The sequence below is a fragment of the Lynx canadensis genome, chromosome C2 (assembly GCF_007474595.2).
Source record: "Lynx canadensis isolate LIC74 chromosome C2, mLynCan4.pri.v2, whole genome shotgun sequence".
NCBI lineage: Eukaryota > Metazoa > Chordata > Mammalia > Carnivora > Felidae > Lynx > Lynx canadensis.
In genome coordinates this window covers 92,388,707-92,408,098 of record NC_044311.2, presented here as the reverse complement: position 1 = coordinate 92,408,098, position 19,392 = coordinate 92,388,707, and the positions used below count along the sequence as shown (strand labels likewise).

Here is a 19,392-nt window from a genome sequence, read left to right as displayed (position 1 = left end):
CATCATTTTTTCCATTCGCTCTAGCAGATTTCTTAAAGGAGCTCTGGGTTTTGGTTTTGTGATTCTCGGCAGATATTGGTGTTACAGTGGTTGTCTTTGTCACTCTTGACTACAGTAGTAGGTGTAATCCAGTCCCTCAGAGAGGGTAATCTAAAGTAATGTGCTTCTACATTTATTCATATGATACTTATTTAATTTCATGAGACTTTCTAAAGGGAAGTATTTCCACTACTTATAAATCAGTATGTAGGAGATTGATCTATAATGCTCTTTGTATTTCACTTAGGGTTAGTGTCTGAATGAAACTAGTTGTCAGCAATAGTTGGACTGTGTGGGAGATGGCCTAATATCAAAATATAGTCAAGATTATTTGAATCAAGGATATTGAGTCACTGATCAGACAGTACAGTCAACTTAATTGCCATTTATGTCTCCCTAGTGAAGGTGTCTTAAGGTATCATGATTGAAAATTTTTAGTCATTGGGGAACTTCATTCTGAAAATATACCTGCTTTTTGATTATAATTTGGTTTTTCATGTGGACTTTGCCTTTCAGGAGAGAATGTGCTGATTGGGTGATATTAGGCCCCAGTTTTTGTGTCAGTTCTGGTGTTTTGTTTTTTCACTATTAATGCCTTGACATCATCCCTTGGTTATACATTCCCCTGAGAAATCTTGGTCTCTTTTTCTCTTTGCTCCCTTCCTTTGTTTTATTCATGCCCCACCCCCATTTTAAAGAAGATGGGAAATAAATATTTGGTATGTGTATCAGAGGAGAAGGAGGGAACTTTTTCTATTGTAATATTTATGCTCTCTTTAAATTGATAGAATTATAGTTTTCATTCAAGCCCAGTCTTTTACAAAGCTATTCTATTTCTTCCAGGTTGTTATTGGAGATTGATGATATTTCTGAGTAAATGATGGGGGAATCTGATAGGCATTTGTCTCCATTTCCATCTCAACAATTATTAGGTTGAACTGTGGTTTATATCAGTAATTAGGGGGCATTCAGGAATTAGATTTGAAGCTTTCTAGACTTAATTATTTCCATGAAAAAAGTTTTTAACTCAAGTGTATGGGCAGCTCCCTGCCACTGGACAAAGGATAATGACTCCTAGATGAGTATCCAGAAGTTCTAGGCTCAGGAAATTCTGAATTCAGCAAGAATTGTTTTACCATTGTTTATTCACATAAGCCAGTGATCTTTTTGCTTCAGTTCGTAGCCTTTCCTTACCCCATTTCTCTTTTCCCTAAAGATTCTAGGTTCTTTCCATATTTCCCATTTAGATTTTGCCATTAGTATTCTTGGGTTGAACTCTCCCTAAATGTTTGATGCTTGGTCTGTGTGAGATCTCTGCTCCCAGGTCCTTGTGCAGAGCTGCTAAAACTCTTATCATTTCCTAAGTAATAAGAGCACAAATAGCATCTTTTATTCTAATATTTGGCTTTTGACCCCTTTTTCTGACACAGGCTCCTGAAACCCATGTGATTTCCTGGGTAATAAGAGTGTCTTTTGTCCTAATGAGGTCACTCTGGGTGGGTCCTGGATGGCTCCTGGATGAGGGCTGGTCACAGACCAAGCTAAGACCAAGCTTGGAATTTTCAGCCCCACCCCGTATTCTCTTGAGAAGGCAGAAGGGCTGAACATGGAGTTGATGAGTGATCATCCATGCATGAGGAAGCTTCCATAAAAATCTCAGTAGTATGGGATTCAGGGATCTTTCAGGTTAGTGAACATGTAGAGGTGCAGGGAGAGTGATGCACTCCGAGAGGACAGGGAAGCCTGGTATGCTTTGCTAAATAGTTGGCCCTACACATCTTTTCCATCTGGATATTCATCTGTATCCTTTATCATATCCTTTAATAAACTGGTAAACATAAGTAAGTATATCCCTGAATTCTGTGTGCTGCTCTAGCAAATTAACTGAATCCAAGGAGGAGCTTGTTCGTTGGAACTTTCTATCTATAGCTGGTTGGTCAGAAGCACCCATGGTAACTTGGGCTTGTGACTGGCATCTGAAGTTGGGGTGAGGGGACAGTATTGTAGGACTAAGCCCTCAGCCTGTGGGTTCTGATGCTCTCTCCAGGTAGCCATAACTGAGTTGAATGTTAGGACATCCAGCTGGTGTCACAGGGAATTACTTGGGGTAAAACCTCCACACATTTGGGGACCAGAAGTGTCAGAAGTGAAGTGTTGTGTGTGACTAGTAAAGGAGACACACAGGGAAGGAATACACAGTAGGGAAGAACTGGGCTTCTTGCTACATGGAAAGAAAAAAGGCTAAGGTTTTTCCGTTACAGTATGTATAGATACTTTATTTCATTAAAATGGAATGGCTTAGCCTTTGCCCATTAGTCTCTGGTTTCAGAAGCTTAATCAGGCAAAACCAGCTGTTTTAGTGAAATATGGGAATTTTATGTAATCAAAACAAAGACCATATGACATGAAATCCCTCAAATCAGCAAAATAGCATCTTTTAGATTTAGCAAGCTTTCTGGCCATGTAGGTAGATTTAGTATTTCTATTTCTACTTTAGTAGTCTCAACCATGGGTGATTTAGCTAATGGCACTTTTTTTTTTTTAAAGTTTATTTATTTTAAGAGAGAGAGGGTACGTGCTCACGCACAGTGGAGGGGCAAAGAGTGAGGGAGAGAGAGAATCCCAAGCAGGCTCTGCACCTGTCAGTGCAGAGCCTGTTGTAGGGCTACATCTCACAAACCATGAGATCACGACCTGAGCCAAAATCAAGAGTCATACGCGTAACCAACTGTGCCACCCAGGCACCTCAGTTAATGGCCCTTCTAAGCTAAAGTCAGCAACAAGCTTCCCCAGAAGGAAGGGGAAGATTGTATTCTCTTTTAAGATTCGATGATATGGAAGTAGTTTTATATTTTTCATTTAAAAATTAATGCAGCCATAATGCCAGAGGAAATTTTGAAGAGAAAAAAAATTACCTGCAAACCACTATCCTTTTGCATATGACCTATAATTATAATGGTAACCAAGAATAGTTTGTAATCTCTTGGTTCCTTAATGTACCAAACTCTCCTGTTTCTATCTAGTGTTCAAAATATGCTTTACTAGGTGTGATATTTTCCCCCCTCATTTTCCTTTCCACCCCTTTTGGGCACTTTGTTTTTATCTATATTTTGTTAATATAGATATGATGCTTTGAACACTTTTATGTATATAGCATTTTAATGTTTAAGTTTTTCCTTGAGAAGAATTCTCAGTAGTGGGAATAGTGAGTGAAAGAATATAGTTTTTATACTTCTTTTTAAAACATTTTTTTAATGTTTATTTTTGAGAGAGAGAGCAGGGAGGGGCAGAGAGAGAGGGAGACACAAAATCTGAAGCAGGCTCCAGACTCTGACTCTCAGCACAGAGCCCAATGTGGGACTCGAACCCACTAACCGTGAGATCATGCATGACCTGAGCAGATATCAAGAGGCAAATGCTTAACTGACTAAGCCACCCAGGCGCCCTGGGTTTTTGTATTTCTTTAAAGGCATATGTGGCACTGTAGTTTTGTCGGGGATCAGTAGGAGGTAAATTAAAAACAAAATTTTTTAATGTTTATTTTTGGGAGAGAGAGAGAGAGAGAGGGCACATACAAGCAGGGGAAGGGCAGACAGAGAGAGAGAGAGAGAGGCAGAGGGTCCAAAGCAGGCTCTGTGCAATGGCAGACACCCTGATACAGGGCTTGAACTAATGAACCGAGAGATCATGGCCTGAGCTGAAGTTGGATGCTTAACCGACTGAGCCACCTAGGCGCCCCAAGGAGATAAATTGTTTGAATTAGAAATAGTTTGGAAGCCCCTATTACTGAATTTACCTAGAGACTGAGAATCACATTTTATTTATTTTTTTATTATTAAAAAAAATTTTTTTTTTACATTTATTTATTTTTGAGAGGTCACAAGTGGGGAAGGGCAGAGAGAGAAGGAGACACAGAATCCGAAGCATGCTCCAGGCTCTGAGCTGTCAGCACAAGAGCCTGACGTGGGGCTCGAACTCACGGACTGTGAGATCATGACCTGAGCCGAAGTTGGACGCTCAACCAACTGAGCCACCCAGGCACCCCGAGAATCACATTTTAAATAAACTTTTGAATAAATTAAAAAAAGAATCTTATAACTATGTATATAATACGTTTTTAGAAATAGGAATTTAGAGATTAATTTTTCTGGCTCAACTCATCTAATGATGTGTATGTGGGTACACTTACACATGCCTGTGCTGTACTCTAGGGTTTGAAGGATCGTACCAAGTAATAAATCTGGGGCTGTATAGATTTCTAGGATGTTGTAGGTTGAGTATCAGGAAAGAATATTCAGCTTGTTTTGTGTGGCTCCATGAAAATAGAGATACATTAGTATTAATAGTATTAGAAGAGACGGATTAGTGTTAAAGGAGTCTTTAATAACTAACTGTGAAAGAAAATAAGTGTCTGGTAAATAACTCTTAAAAACAGCTACAATGTTCCACTGTCTCTGGTCACTTGGAATATCAAGTAAACTCCATATCTACTTGGGATCTTCATATATAAATTTGGGGTTAAATCATGAGTCCTTTCTTGCCTTGTGACTGCAGGTAAAGCTTTTTGGTTTATAAGCAGATCAGTTTCTTGATCCCCATATCATTAAAATTCCTCAATTTCCTTAACCAATATTTTGCAACTGTTAGGGTCCTGTATTTGTGAGACTCCTTAAGACTTGTTAATGATGTTTATATTCATACAGCAGGCTACTTTTTCCTGTCCTTACCTCTTTCTACTTAGGACAGGAGATGTCTTATAAGCAGTATTTTCAATTCCTGAGATGCTAATAACACAACCACACACACACACAAATATTTCTAGGATTATTTGACTCATTTGCTGATTTGGAATCTTGCCCAGGACAGTTTCATTAGAAAAGCATACTGGAAAACTCAGAAGTGTGGATTTGTTTTGGGTAAGGGGAGGCGATTATTAAGTTAAAAAATAAAAGCAATTTACAGAAAGTTACAAAAAGATAGTAAAGAAACAAGTGTCTTCTCTCTTTTACCCCTCTCACCTCTTCAAAACCTTTAGGTCTGATTAAAAAAAAATTATGTTGCTTTGATCATGAGGATTTGAGGGCTTTTTTCTTAAATGAAACTTTTGGTGAGTTGTATCCTTCTTGTATTTTGATGCTGATTATATGGAAGCTAATTTGTGAAAAGTTGCACTTTAGTTTGATGCTGGCATATAATATCCTATTGATTATGGTCTTTCAAAGAATTGTATCAAAACCACAGATTTTTTTGCCTGCTCACTGCATGTTGAGATGGATTCGATTTAAGCCTAATTTAGATAATTTATTGCAGACTTTAGTATTTATGTAAGTACTATACTTCAATTTGCTGTTTTCCCTCCCAGGCATAGTATATTTTTTCCCCTTCATAGTGAGTTCCAGAATCTGAGAATATTGTATGATTATACCAAATCTACAAGTGCCCATTTATGGAAGGACAGAAGCCAGTTTCATTGATAAGTTGAGTTATAGAGTGTGGGGTTTTACTAGATACATCACAAATATGTTTGAGATCTTCTGAATTAAAAAATTTGTTAAAATTGCTTTTTTTTCTTCTGCATGCAAAGCAGTGAGTATTTTACAGCGTTAATACATGTTCTGCAGTGAATTGTTAAAGGATAGTTTTTTAAGTACCTTTTTATTAAAGGTCAAATAATTATAGGAAATATATAACTATGTTCTTGTTATGTCTGTTGCTATTTTATAATAGCAGTTCCTTTTTCCATACATTTCCCCTTGCCCAATTAAACTGAAGAAATTTGCTTTATGAAATAAAGTTTAGAAATTAGAATAAAAGGTGATTTTTGAGACTAACATTTTAATGCATTTGCCTCTGAATATTTTGAGTTATAGAAGTTATAACAAAGGACTTGATGCTTTCAAAGAATAACCCAAGAGTGTGTGACTTTTGCATATTAGTTAAGAGGGAGTTGAGTGTTTTGGAGGATTAAAAATAACATTTGTTTCCTTTCTTCTAAAAATACATAACTAATATGTTAATGTAAACATATTAAGGATCCAAATAGTAGAAAAATATGTCAAATAAAATGGCACATCTAGGTTTTCCACTCTGTGCGCTTCCACTCGACCCAGTCCCCACTCACACCACCTTTCATTGTGTTAACAACTATTGTTTTGTGGTTACCCTTCCAGTTCTCCCTCACACCCCAACCCCACCTGACTGCCTCAACCCCTTTTGAAATGTAAGAAAGCAAAGTGATTCTTTTTTTTTTAAGTGATTAAGTATGTTGTCGTTTTAACAGCTTATGGTTAATAAATATTGGTCAACTTCTGATAGTATTGTCAGGGTTTTTTAAGATACTTATTACATTGGGTCCTTTTGCAAAATTAGTGTGTTCAGTTGCCATGTCATTTTCATAAGTTTTGTTTAGTTTTTTTAAGCAATGGCTATAAAACAGTAAAATGACAATGTTTTAGGATTCCAGAGTCTTGAGTTCTAGTCTTGGGTTATGATGTTAGTAATTATTCGCTTGGGTGAATCCTATAATCATTCTAGGCCTTTTTTTTTTAGCATGTGGAAAATGGTAAGTTCAGTCTTTTCTATACCATATATGGTTGAGAAACCTCTCAACTCTAATTTCAGAGCACCCTTTGGTTTGGAGAATAGTTGATATTTAAAACGAATTTTTTTTTAATGTTTATTTTTGAGAGAGAGAGAGAGACAGACAGACAGAACGCAAGTTGGGGAGGGGCAGAGAGAGAGGGAGACACAGGATCCGAAGCAGGCTCCAGGCTCCGAGCTGTCAGCACAGAGCCTGACATGGGGACTCGAACTCACGAACCGTGAGTTCATGACCTGAACCTAAGTTGGATGTTCCACCGACTGAGCCACCCAGGTGCCCCGAATAGTTGATATTTTAAAGTATATAGAGGCTAGGGTTTTATCATTTCTTTTAGAGGATAATGTTGGTCACTTTGGGTTAATTTGAAAGCCCTTGGTTAAGAATTGAAACTATTGGTTTATAGTAGTGTTCATGTAGAAAATATGCTTTGTTTATGCTATCTTCAGAAACACTTTATGGCATAATGGAGAATAATATTTACATTTTTTGTCAGTTTTATTTTCCCAAGCTTCCAGTTCACTCCCTTTCCCCATGTATACGTAATCCATAAAATATTCAGTGGGAAGGGAAACTGCCCAAATATGCTTCCTAGGGTATATGGTGGTTGGATTCTTACATTGTGGTAAAATTAATCCCATATGTTAGTGATATGTCTTGAAGTTTTGTAGTTTCCTCTTTATCTCACTAGTTACTTGGTTTTAACATGGAACTGTTAATTGCCCCTTATTTTATTTTGTTTTTTCCTGGAAGTTTTTTGAGTGACAAAGGACCTTATTTAGTTTTTTCACAGGATTGTCCAGAAAAGTTATCTTAGCCATTATCTCTTGCTTAGATTTCGCACCATTCTTAGTCTTCTTGCTTTCATTCTTGCTGCCCATTTGGACTGATTGTCATAGTAGCCAGTGACCCTTCTTAAAAAGCATATTAGACTCTATCACTCTTCTGTTCACAACCCTCCAAAGGCTTCTCCCCTCATTCAGAAAAGTCACAGTCCTTAACACAACTTACTTGCCTTTTTCATGCTATTTTCTCTTGCCAAATATCTGCATGACTGGCTGGCTCCATTACATGTTTCAAACCTCATCTCACTTGCTGTATCAGAGGGGCCTTCCTCAAGTTTCATATGTAATAGAGCATACCCCTTTCCATTGCCCTCCTTTATCTTTATCCTCTTTTCTTGCTTTTTCTTTATTATACTTATCAACACCTCATGTTATTTATTATTTTTTTTTGTCTTGACTAATTCCTCACTACAATGTGAGCTCTACAAAAGCAGCTTCCTAGACTTAGGAAGGCCAAAAGGTAGGAAATCTTTTGGACATCAGTCCCACTGTGCTGGGGTGAGGGCTGTGCGGTGAGGGCTGTGCACAGCAGATACCCACCTGATCTCTGTTTCCTTGGCTAGCCTTGAGGATTTGCAACATGACTTGCAACATGACTAGCCCCTTGAGGGCTGCAACATGACTCCTGCTTCAGTGTTGCAGCACCTGTGCTATATCAAAGCAATTGGACTTTAAAAAAAATTTTTAATAGAAAAATAGCTGAATAATATTCCATTTGCAATTAATACTATGGCAAATCTTTGACAGTGAATTCTGGGCATTAAACTGATGATGTATACCAGAATGAAGAAGGAAAAAACATAATCCTAAATAATGTCTAATTGTTTAGGGAGTTGACTCATATCTTCTGCCCTTTTCCTCAATTATGATACATTTCCAAAACATTTTCTTTTTTTCAGACTAAGGAAGATAAACATTTTTTTCACTTTGGTTTTATTTGTATTTACTGTACCCTTAGTTGAATACTCACATAATTAAAATAAGTATGATGTTTGCTAAAATGAGTAATGTGTTGGAAGCAGTTAAGTGGAAGACGTTGGCCAGCATAATAAATTTTCTCCTGTGTTGAGCAAAAGAAAAACGTTGTTTGAATTTTGTTGAACTTTATTGTTTGGTTTTTTTTTTTTCTTTTGTTTCCAGCCCTTCTCTCCCCTCCCTAACCCTTTCCCCTGCCCTCAATTCATATTTGTTTTTACATTTTGTTATTTTGGGAGAAAGTTAAAATGATATAAACCACTTCTTTCCCTTCTTCCTCCTCCTCCCTCTCATGCCCACAGTTAGGTCTCCATTTCTTTTCTCATTTTGGGGTGATAACTTCATTAGAAGAGCCCTGAGTCATAGAATTGAGTCATTCATGTACTACAAAATAGACAACCCTAAAATATAGTTTTGAAATATCTATTTGTAAAAGACCTTTTCCTCCCTACTTTCGATTCCTTTTAGTTATCTACAACTGGATGTGTTTTGATTCTCCGGTGAAGCTGATGCATTAAGACTCAGCTGAGTAGGGGCATCTGGGTGGTTCAGTCTGGTTAAGTGTCTGACTTCAGCTCTGGTCATGATCTCACTGCTCGTGAGTTCAAGCCCCGAATGGGGCTCTGGGCTCTAATTCTGTGTCTAGGGCTGCCTCTGACCACCCCTGCTCGCGCTCTGTCTCTCTCTCAAAAATAAACATTAAAAAAAAGAAAAAAAAGAAGAAAAAAGACTTAGCTGAGTAAGTGCTTAGCATGTGATAGGCACTTAATGTTTGTTAAATAAATTATTTGTTACAAATCTTCTCTCCTTCTGTTTTGTATTTTAAGAAATTAGAGCCTATGTATGTACCTGGAGGAAGTTTGCTCAATTGTAGCCAGCGGGGATAATAGAAGGTAGGGAAAGGGACACGTAATTCAGGATGGTGAAGTTCGTTTAGTTTTTTGAGTCAGAAATTTATATTTGAATCCAAGCTGAGTGATTTTTATTTTTAAGTTATGACCTGGTAAACTTGAGACTCTGAGTCTTTATTCCCTCATATGTTCTATTTGGAAAATACTATTGTCACAGACTTGGCTGTGATGAACACATGGGAATATTTGTGAATAGTTGTCTTTGTTCTTTTGTGGTTTCTAAGAGTAGATGATCAAATGTGTTATCACTGAACTCTTATTTTTCTCCTAATCCCATCATTTATCATGCTTTGCCTAAGAGTCTTTGAGGACTCATTTCACCCTCTTGCCACATTCTTAAATCTTGCTTGCATGTTCCCTCTTCTGTAGCTTGGTTCGCTGTTGCCAATTTTTGCCTTGGTCTTGAAAGGAAAGGTGGTACAGAGCTCTGAGTTTCAACTTGTTTCTTCTCTCACGCTTAAGTAGTACCTTCTGTACACACTACATAGTGCAGAGTGGTCCAGTTACAAGAAGAGTTGGGTATTTATCATATTAATTATTTAACAGCAGCTCTCCACCAGGAGTATTTGTTAAAATTCCTTGTGGAACTCTTAAAATTTATATTCCCGAGCACACTCCAGACCTATTGAGTCAGCATCTCTTGGCAGAGCCTGGGTATTATTTAAAAATTATTATTATTTAAAAATAATTTTTATGTTAACACTCAGTTAAGAACTGGCTGCTTGTTGGAAGACCATCTCAAGCCACTAAGATCAGTATTTATAAATGTCAGTTTTGACGATCTCATGTTCTTTCTCAAAATCTTTTGATCCCTTTCCTATTACTCAAGAATAAAGTCATAATGAAGCTTGGCGTTTAAGATTCACTATGACCACCCTAGTTTATCTTGTTAATTCTGTTTTTTACCATTCTTCTTATTACCTCTATTCCTAACTATACTGAAACTACAGTTGAGTATTATTTTCAACTACCTTCTCTTATGATCTAGAATGTCCTGTTCTCCTCCCCTTCCCTTGATCTCTGTAACAATTGCTTTTCTTGTAAATTCTACCTTAAACGGTCCACCTTCCATTGTGCTCTCAGCTAGAAGTCATAGTTCTTTGAACTCCCGGACACTTAATGTGCTTTATTTTCACACTGATCCCAGATGTTTATCTCCAGATATCTTTCATCTCTACTAAACTTTAAGCTTCTTGAGGGTAGATTTTGTGTCAATGTGTGTTTACCACCACCCACTCAGAAATACCCTTCTACTAAGTGTACTAAGTAACCCCCCACGAACCTCCTCCACTGCCACCTCTGATTTTTGGAAAGTTGATTTGCATTTTTTAATGTGTCCTGAAATTTATAAAAATGCTGCTGGTATGTTAAGGTAGTCTTAAGTCTTTTCCCATAAAATACAGAATTTCTTATTTTTCTTCTTGGATGCCAGATCTGGCTTTTGACAGGCTGGTTCTTGTTTACAACTGTGTTTTGTGGTAAACATAGGACTCAAGATGTCAGGCCAACTCTTCCTCTTGTAATGTTTGCCAGACATGATAATTGTTGGGAAACAGTACTTCATGATTTTGTCACGATATGCATGTCTTCCAAGCAGAGGTACCAACCGCCTTTTTTTGGGACTATTTTTTCCATGGATGTTTATATAGTGAGCAGCCTTGGAATATATATTGCTTCTCTCCTTAGCAAGGGTAAGTTTGCTTATTGTTCAGAATAATAAAAATAGAGTCTTTCTCCACACCATGCTTTCTTAGTGTCCAAGATAATAAATATAGCATCACCCTCTGGAGCAGAGGACAGGCATGTTTTTGCCCAATATAAAATAGTTCAGGAACTTCCGAGTCTCCTGTAACATAACCCACTGCCTGTACAGTTGTCACCTGGCCCTCTTTGCATCACCCAGTGGGAATTGGGGCTCAGGGAATTGGCACAAAAGCTGACACTGGCTATTGCTATTGCCATGAGTGATAAAGTTCTTTGTTTCTGACCTAGAAGTCTTATGTCTTTCTCCAGCATCCATGAAACCACAGGGTAACTTGGTAGCTTACAAGTAGGGTAAAAATCTCAGATCTTCCACAGTTCTCGACAGTAATATAAAAGGCACTCTTTTCAGAACTGCAAAATAGCCCTGCTGTAAATAACTCTTGTTAAATCTTGGTTTCAATTAAGCCTGGCTCTGGAAACTTACCTGGGTGAGGCTAGAATTCCTTATGGCTACATACTGTCTTCTCTTTCCCCCCATTTAGGGGGGTTAAAAGACTGTTATTCTGAAATTATATTCTATAACCGTAATCTTTTTTTCTTTCTCTTTTCCCCAAATAAAAGCATTGCTATTTTATATGGAGGAGCTACACTGACAAGCATGTTGATTTGTTTACTTAAAGCTGAAGTTTGGAATATATATGCTGTCTTCAAAAGAAATGGGATATTTGTGAGGATTTTTTTAAAAACTTTGGTTGTAACATGATAATTTTAATGATAAATAATCTAATAAGCTAGATAAATAATATGTGTTGGATGGTGACAAATGTTAAGGGGAAAAAAAGGATAGGGCATGGAGCGCCTGGGTGGCTCAGTCAGTTAAGCATCCGACTTCAGCTCAGGTCATGATCTTGTGGTTTGTGAGTTTGAGCCCTGCATCAGGCTCTGTGCTGACAGCTCAGAGCCTGGAGCCTGCTTCGGATTCTGTGTCTCCCTCTCTCTCTGCCCCTCCCCCACACTCTCTCTCTCAAAAATAAACATTAAAAGGAGAAAAACAATTAAAAAAAAAAAGGATAGGGCAGTGGTGAAATGTTAGATACAGTTGGCTAAGGAAGGCCTCACTGAGGTGACGTTTAAGTAAAGACCTGAAGTTAAGTTAGGAGACTAGCCATTTGACTATGTGGAGGGAAAACATTCCCAGCAGAGTAAACAAAGTGTCTGGTGCAAGACATTGAGGAGGCTGGGTAGTGATGCTTTGAAGACATACATTGAGAGGATTTATAGTGTTCCCATTTGTCTTAAATGTCTTTCTGCGCCTCACCAGAGCACTTGCTTTTAGGTTTATCTGTTAGGTACTTCTTGACTTACGGAAGGGGATTTTTTCCTTTAAAAGTATTTTTGAAAGCTACTGAATTAGATAATTTTTCTGCAGTATTTTCTAGTTCTCAGTGGTGGTCTCTGTAAGTGCCAGTCTTTCAACAGTGATGGAAGTCCTACATCAGTGTGTTTTTTCCCCTTAACTTTTGTTTTAAATGTTTATTTATTTTTGAGAGAGACAGAGTGTGAGTGGAGGAGGGGCAGAGAGAGAGGGAGACAACAGAATCCAAAGCAGGCTCCGGGCTCTGAGCTGTCAGCACAGACCCCAATGTGGGGCTTGAACTCACAGACTGCAAGATCATGACCTGAGCTGAAGTGGGGCACCCAACCAACTGAGCCACCCAGGTGCCCTGAGTGTGGTTTTCTTTTTTTTTTTTTTTTTAATTCAAGTATTTGAGAGCTGATTTTAGACCTCACTTAAATGATTTTTCACTTTCACATAGTTTATATTTATATTTCTGTTGAAGAGAAGAGGCTGAAGCAGCCAGGAATAGTCAGAGAATAAGAGAGCATACCAACTAAAACCTCTCTAGCTAAGGTTACTCATTATCCTTTGTTACTAAATGTAAAAGCTGGTTTTCTATTCTTGTTGATCTTGAAAAATTAACACCACACCATTTCCTCCTTGAAACACTGTCCTGTCCCTCTGGTTGTACCATTTGTCTCAAGGCTTCTTCTTTCCTTGGGTTTATACCTTGACTTTCTATGCTGCTCCCTCCTATTACCCTTTTTGGCTACTCAGATCTGCTTAATGGCTTTAGTTACCTCCATGTTGTTGATTCTCCTGTCAGAATTTCTAACCCCCATTCTTGAGCTCTAAGCAGTTATTATAAGTTGGCTTCTAACATATCCATTTTGATGGCCATTGGTATATATGGATTCAGATATAAAAAGCAACTTTTAATCTTTTCCCTACAAAGCAAAAAAAACTCTGCTCTTTCTCTCTTTCTTTAATTGGTAAATAGTATCCTTGTCTAGTTACTTAAGCTAGAGTCTTTATTCTGGTGTCCATTAGTCAAAGACCATCAGGTGCACACCCATAGGTAAACAAAGTTGGGTTTATTGATGCTTTCTGTAGCAAGGGAATCCATACATCATGAGGAACCTGGAGTGTCTCAGTAAGACCAAGCTGGACAGACTTAGAGAATTTGGGTTTTTGTTAGGTAATTTGGGGAGGATTAGGGAAATGGTGGGGGTTTGCTTTGCTTTGGGTGCTGTTAAAGAGTAGGGATAATTCTGTGATTGGGTGTTTTAAGAAATCTTTTCTAGGAGAAGAGGACAGGGTGAAGCTAGAAGTGTAATTGGTAAAGAAGCATTCATTCATGTTAGCTGGGATTTTTTTATGGTTGTATAGAGACCTTGCTTTTGTCTGTACTCAGACAGACTCAGACTCAGACAGGCTTGGTTTTGCCTCACTCCCATCATGGACACAGAAGACCTTGTCTGATGTTGGTGATCTGTGAGATTCTGTTTGACAGAAAAATATCACAACCTAGCTATGAGTGCTAGGCCATGTCCCAGCTGTGAGGAGCTGCTTTTGTTTCTCTTTCTCATTTATTTGGAATAGATGTAAAAGATCGGGTACCATTTTGGCAGTAGGAAGATGGATGAAGAGTATTTTAGACAGGGTATGTAAACAAAGAATTTACATGATATTGGCTGTTTGTGTGTGAGGAGCAGCAAAGAAACTTATTCTACTTGAAATATGTCAGTAGGATCTAGTGTTATGTTGAGGCAGAGATGCCTAGTTTACTTATTCCTTACCAGGAAAAGAGGGGTTGGAGGGGGTTATGTATCAATCACATACAGAGCTTTTTAAAACTAAATGTTTGTGTGCTTACTGTACACCAGGCACTAAGGACATAGGTGATCTCTCTTAATCCCTCAAGTAAATTGGGTTAGAAATGAAGGATGCATATCTCTGGCTCTGGGGATAAGAACCAAACTGGAGATCCAAGTGGGATTAGTGGTGTGGACTGTTATGTAGTGTAAGAGTATAAGTTTCAGCATAATAGTTTGGGTTTGAATCCTGCCCCCTACACACAATTAGTAGTTGTCTGATCTTGAGCGAGTTACTTAACACCTTAGAATCTCTGAATTTTAGATTTAAATGGTCAATAATTACACTAGCCTTACAGTGTTGGCAATAATTTAGTAAGTACAAGGTATATACAACAGCTGCTGTAACTACTTTTATTGGCTGTGTGACTTCAGACCAGTCACAAAACTCCTCAGAGCCTCAGTTCTGATATCACTTTAGAGAATTAGTATAAGATCAAAAAGTGTACATGGAAGCATTTTATATACAGAAAGCACTATACAAATAAAATAAATATTAATGTCTAGGATATCATCTCTCAAGTGTTTGAATTTACTTGGCAGGTCAAGGACTGTGGTTGGGTTTTGATGTTTTGGGGTCAAATTATACAGGGTTTGAGTATTAGGATGAGAAATTTAGATTGGATGCTGTGGACTTTAGAAATTCAGACACTGGATAGACTTTAAGAAGAGCAGGGGGATGAGAGGACAAAAGTGGTGGCATAGGACAAAAGTTCTTGGAGTTGGAGGGCCAAGAACGTGGGGGTGGGGGTGGGGGGGGCCAAAGACCAGATCAAGGCAGCTATTTCAGGCTGAGTCGTGGGGGCCTAGATTAGTGAAATGACAGCAGAAATGAAAAATCTGAGATGTTCTAAGGAATTCTAAGGAATTACTACTAATTTAGTTACAAGTTCAATGTGAGGGATATAGAAATAAGAAAAATGAAGACTTCTTGAACTTTAATTTGGAAAGGGATAGGTTAAATTTGTTAGATACAAATGGTTAATAAGTTTGAAGAAATAGCCTCTGACAATGTACAGGATGCCTAGAGACTTGGCTTTAGATATTTACCTGGCTTTCCTCATAATGCAGGCCCCAGTTTGTAATGTGCAAAAGGAAGGCTGTTGGAGAAGGGTGCAGGTTTCAGTGGTCAGTTGTAAAGATTTTGGTTTTAAGTTAAAATAAGTGTAAACATGTTACAAATATGATTAAAAACTTTGCTGTGCTGCATTTAAAGGTGAAATTACTTTAAAATGGATTTAAAAAATGATAGATGGAAAGATACATGATAAATGTTGATTGTAGAATCTCGTTGGTGGGCACAGGGATGTTCACTATAAAATTCTTTCAACTTCTCTGTATTTGAAGGTTTTAATAATAACATGCTAGAGGGGGATGGAGACATAAACTGTTTGCTAAAGGCTAGTCTTGAGAATTTATCTTGCCTGACCTGAGACTTTTGTTTTCTCTGTAGGAACTTTCCGCTGTACTTTTTGCCATACAGAGGTAGAAGAAGATGAATCAGCAATGCCCAAAAAAGATGCACGCACACTTTTGGCAAGATTTAATGAACAAATTGAGCCCATTTATGCTTTGCTTCGGGAAACAGAGGATGTGAACTTAGCCTATGAAATACTTGAGCCAGAACCCACAGAAATACCAGCCTTAAAACAAAGGTGAGTGAATGTAGGCCCTGTGCTCTTATGAAGAACACTTTTAAGTTTGCCCTTGTTTTAACCACCTGTACTTTGGGGAGCAGAGGTGAGTAAGTAATCTACCCAGGAGACTAAAGACGCATGTTACATAGATTCTCAGCTCTACCACATTTGTCTTATTGTGCCCGTGATGAAAGTTGTTTGTACTGAATGCAGAGCAGTGTGGGCCTTAGGCAAAATCTTTAAATAGTCAAGTTTGACTTCAACTGTTCACTCGGCTTTGACCTGCTGCAACTCAGCCAGTTGTTAGCTAATCCTAAATTGGTGGTGCCTCTTGGGGATATTTGAATTTTCCTAGCCAAGTTCTGAAGGATGAAGTTCTTTAAAGAATACAGCATTTGTTTTTTCTTTTTTTTTTTAAACTTTTTAAAATATTTATTTATTTTTGAGAGAGAGAGACACACAGAGCACGAGAAGGGGAGGGGCAGAGAGAGAGGGAGACACAGAATCTGAAGCAGGCTCCAGGCTCTGAGCTATCAGCACAGAGCCCAATGTGGGGCTCGAACCCACTAACCATGAGATCATGACCTAAGCTGAAGTCGGATGCTTAACCGACTGAGCCACCCAGGTGCCCCAGCTTTTTTTTTTCTTTGAAGCATTTTAACCTTACATTTCTTGCCTTCCTTAGTTTTCAATGCAACTTCTTTGAAAGTAAAGTATAGTAGGTGTGACATATGAGATAATACCTTCTTTTTAATGTGTTAATACTTTTTACTGTGGCTCCCTGTTTTTATTAGTATACCTTAATGTTTGAATTACAGAAGCAACCTTAGTTTTGGCATACTGCAGAAAGTGGTTTATATTCTTATAAGAAAATCATAAATGTGAATTGGAGTTAGGGGGTGTTTTCCTACTCTACCGCATTTCTTTCTTCTTTCTAGTGTCCACCTAAGGGCTTAGAGTTTATACCCTTGCGTAGCAATTATAACTGTATGCTGTTCAGGAGTGCTCTCAGTATTTTATATGCTCTGGTGCTAATATTATAGAAAAGCCAGTTCTGGAGTCCTGAGCAAATTGAGTTTCTTTTGGATAGTTAAAAAACAATCCAATTGTATAGAAACTTTTGTATTTATATGTTGTTACTAATTTTCTAGTCTGGCATCATGGATCAGTTAGGATGCCTTTACCTGTGATTATGGAAAACCAAACAAAAAGTAGCTTGAACATTCAGTAAGAAAAATCTGTCTAGTGTGACCAGAAGTGCTGAGGTAGTACAGTTCAATTAATTTCACAGCTCGGTTATATCCTCAAGGATCTATGTTTATACTCTGCTGTACTCGGCCTATTGGTTGTCCTCATGGAACCATGAGGGGAGCTAGCCTAAGATGGCTGTGTCTTTATAGGTATCACATGTAGAAGAAAATGTCCAAATGTAGAAAGAGAGACTGTTTCTTCCTGGTGTCCTAATTTAAGATTGAAGAAGGCTTTCCCAGAGGACAACCTTCATCCTACTCTATCCTAACATCTCACTAGCCAGAATTATTTATATGTATATTTCTAAACCAGAATCTGGCAAAGGTAGTGAGATCACATGATTGGTATTTAGACTAGTTAAGGTTTACCTCCTAGGGCTGGGGAAGGCCCCTGAGTCCTTTGGAGCAAACGGCCATCTGTATTTGAATAAGACCAATAAGCAAAGAGAGAAACCACAATTGGTAGGCAACTAGTATCATCCACATCACAGATAGCCTTAAATTTTTGTTACTGGCCTTTGGTCTCTTATCAAGTATTTATTTTGTATATCTTTTTCTGTTGACTTCTGTAATACTGTAACTCTGATGCAGAAGCCTATGAGGCAAATTGATTTTGCAAAAGCGTAATTTTCTAAGCCTGTGGGTTATTTCATGTTGAAATATACCTCAACATTCTCTAATTGTTTTCTACACAATGTAATTCTATCTGCAGATTATTCTTGTGCTTCCTCCTCTGAGTACAGTTATTTTCCTGTTTATGAAGATGCTTTCCCACTACGATAGCATTCTTTCACCACCACCACTGACATCATGCCTCTAATATTCCCCTCCTACTGCAATTCACCTCCATTCCAGGACATTTATTTAGATATCCCTCACTCCATACCAGAGACAAATCTTAGTGGTACAGTGATGCTAGAGGCCCAACAGCAGCTCTGTATCTAGTCACCTGGTTTCTCCTTAGGAATGATGGTTACTTCAGGGATGAAGAAGGATCAGGAAATAAAGGAAATAAATGATCAGGAAAGGCTCTCCAACAGGTTGGTCACTAGAGAAGAAAGGCAGAAATGGGGGCAGGCAAGAGAGATAGAATGGGATATCTGGAACTGCCAGCCAGAACTAAGTCCAGTTGTTTCCATGTGGTCAGGAGAAGGACCATTGGAACTAGGTTAAAAGGTGTTACCCTGGTGGAGATGGCCTCACCACGCATTTGACAAACTCCACTGCCTGGATATGACATCTTGAAAGGGGTATGGATTTAGCATTTCTGTACTGTAGGATCTGTTTTGGAGGATAACGGTTCTGTAATAGCTGTTTTGCCTTAGGCATAAGAAAAGAAACATCAGTAGAGTGGCATGAGCGCTCAGAGATGATAGTAATTCATTGATTAAAAAAAAAAAAGACAGTTTGGTTACTGATCTGTAACCAACTAAATTCTAGCTTATCCCCAGGTTAGAAAACCGAAGGCCCCTGTGAAGGGCTGTGGGTAGACTTAACCTAAGAGCTGATGGACGGTTATAGCCCTTTAGCAAGTCAACCCATTGGTGATATTTAAAGTCTTTCTGTCTTTCTTAAGTGGAATTCTTTTCAGTAATCTCTTTTTTTTTTTTGTCATGTTACCTAACAGTCACCTTGAAGATCTTTAAAATTTTAGTTTGAAATAATAGTCCTCCCTCACCTGAGTGAGTTATATGTCTTGAAAGTTCTAAAATTTCTTAGATAATGTAAAAAGATTCAAAACTGAATTGTCACTTTTGTCATCTTTAAGTAGAATGTGTACATTTTTTCCATAGACGAAATTTAAATATGCAGAAGAGGTGAACCTACCTGTCTCATCTGGGTTTTCTTTAGTGTCACATTTGCTGATAATTTAGATTTGTCTGTAACTGTGGTGAAGGTAGAGATAAAAATCTGTACAGTCAATTCTCTCTGGTTAAAAATACCTTTTAAAAAATTTTTTCCAAATTTAAAAATTGGTTTAACTTGTGGTCAAATACTTCCTGCTTCAAACTGGAGTAAAACCAATATTTAGTTTCTACAATGAAGTACTGAAAGCAAAGACTTTTTAAAAGTAATCTCCTGCTAATATTTGTTTTAAATGTCCTCTTCTTTTCCTTCACTCTTCTTGTTCTTCTCTACTCAAGTACTGAATACTTGTTGACCTTCAGAAGATAGGTTTCAGACTTAATGCTAAAGATAGAGCATAGATGAATACTATGT

At 37.9% G+C, this 19,392-nt stretch overlaps 1 protein-coding gene across 2 annotated transcripts in view; it reads left to right on the top strand.

The window, feature by feature from the left end:
* Nucleotides 1-19,392, top strand: part of GTF2E1 (general transcription factor IIE subunit 1) — a 35,908-nt gene that overhangs the window by 7,213 nt on the left and 9,303 nt on the right. For both annotated transcript variants that reach the window (XM_030329790.2, XM_030329791.1), the window contains exon 3: nt 15,739-15,940. In XM_030329790.2, coding sequence (XP_030185650.1) covers nt 15,739-15,940 — 202 coding nt within the window. The remainder of the gene's footprint in view (nt 1-15,738; nt 15,941-19,392) is intronic.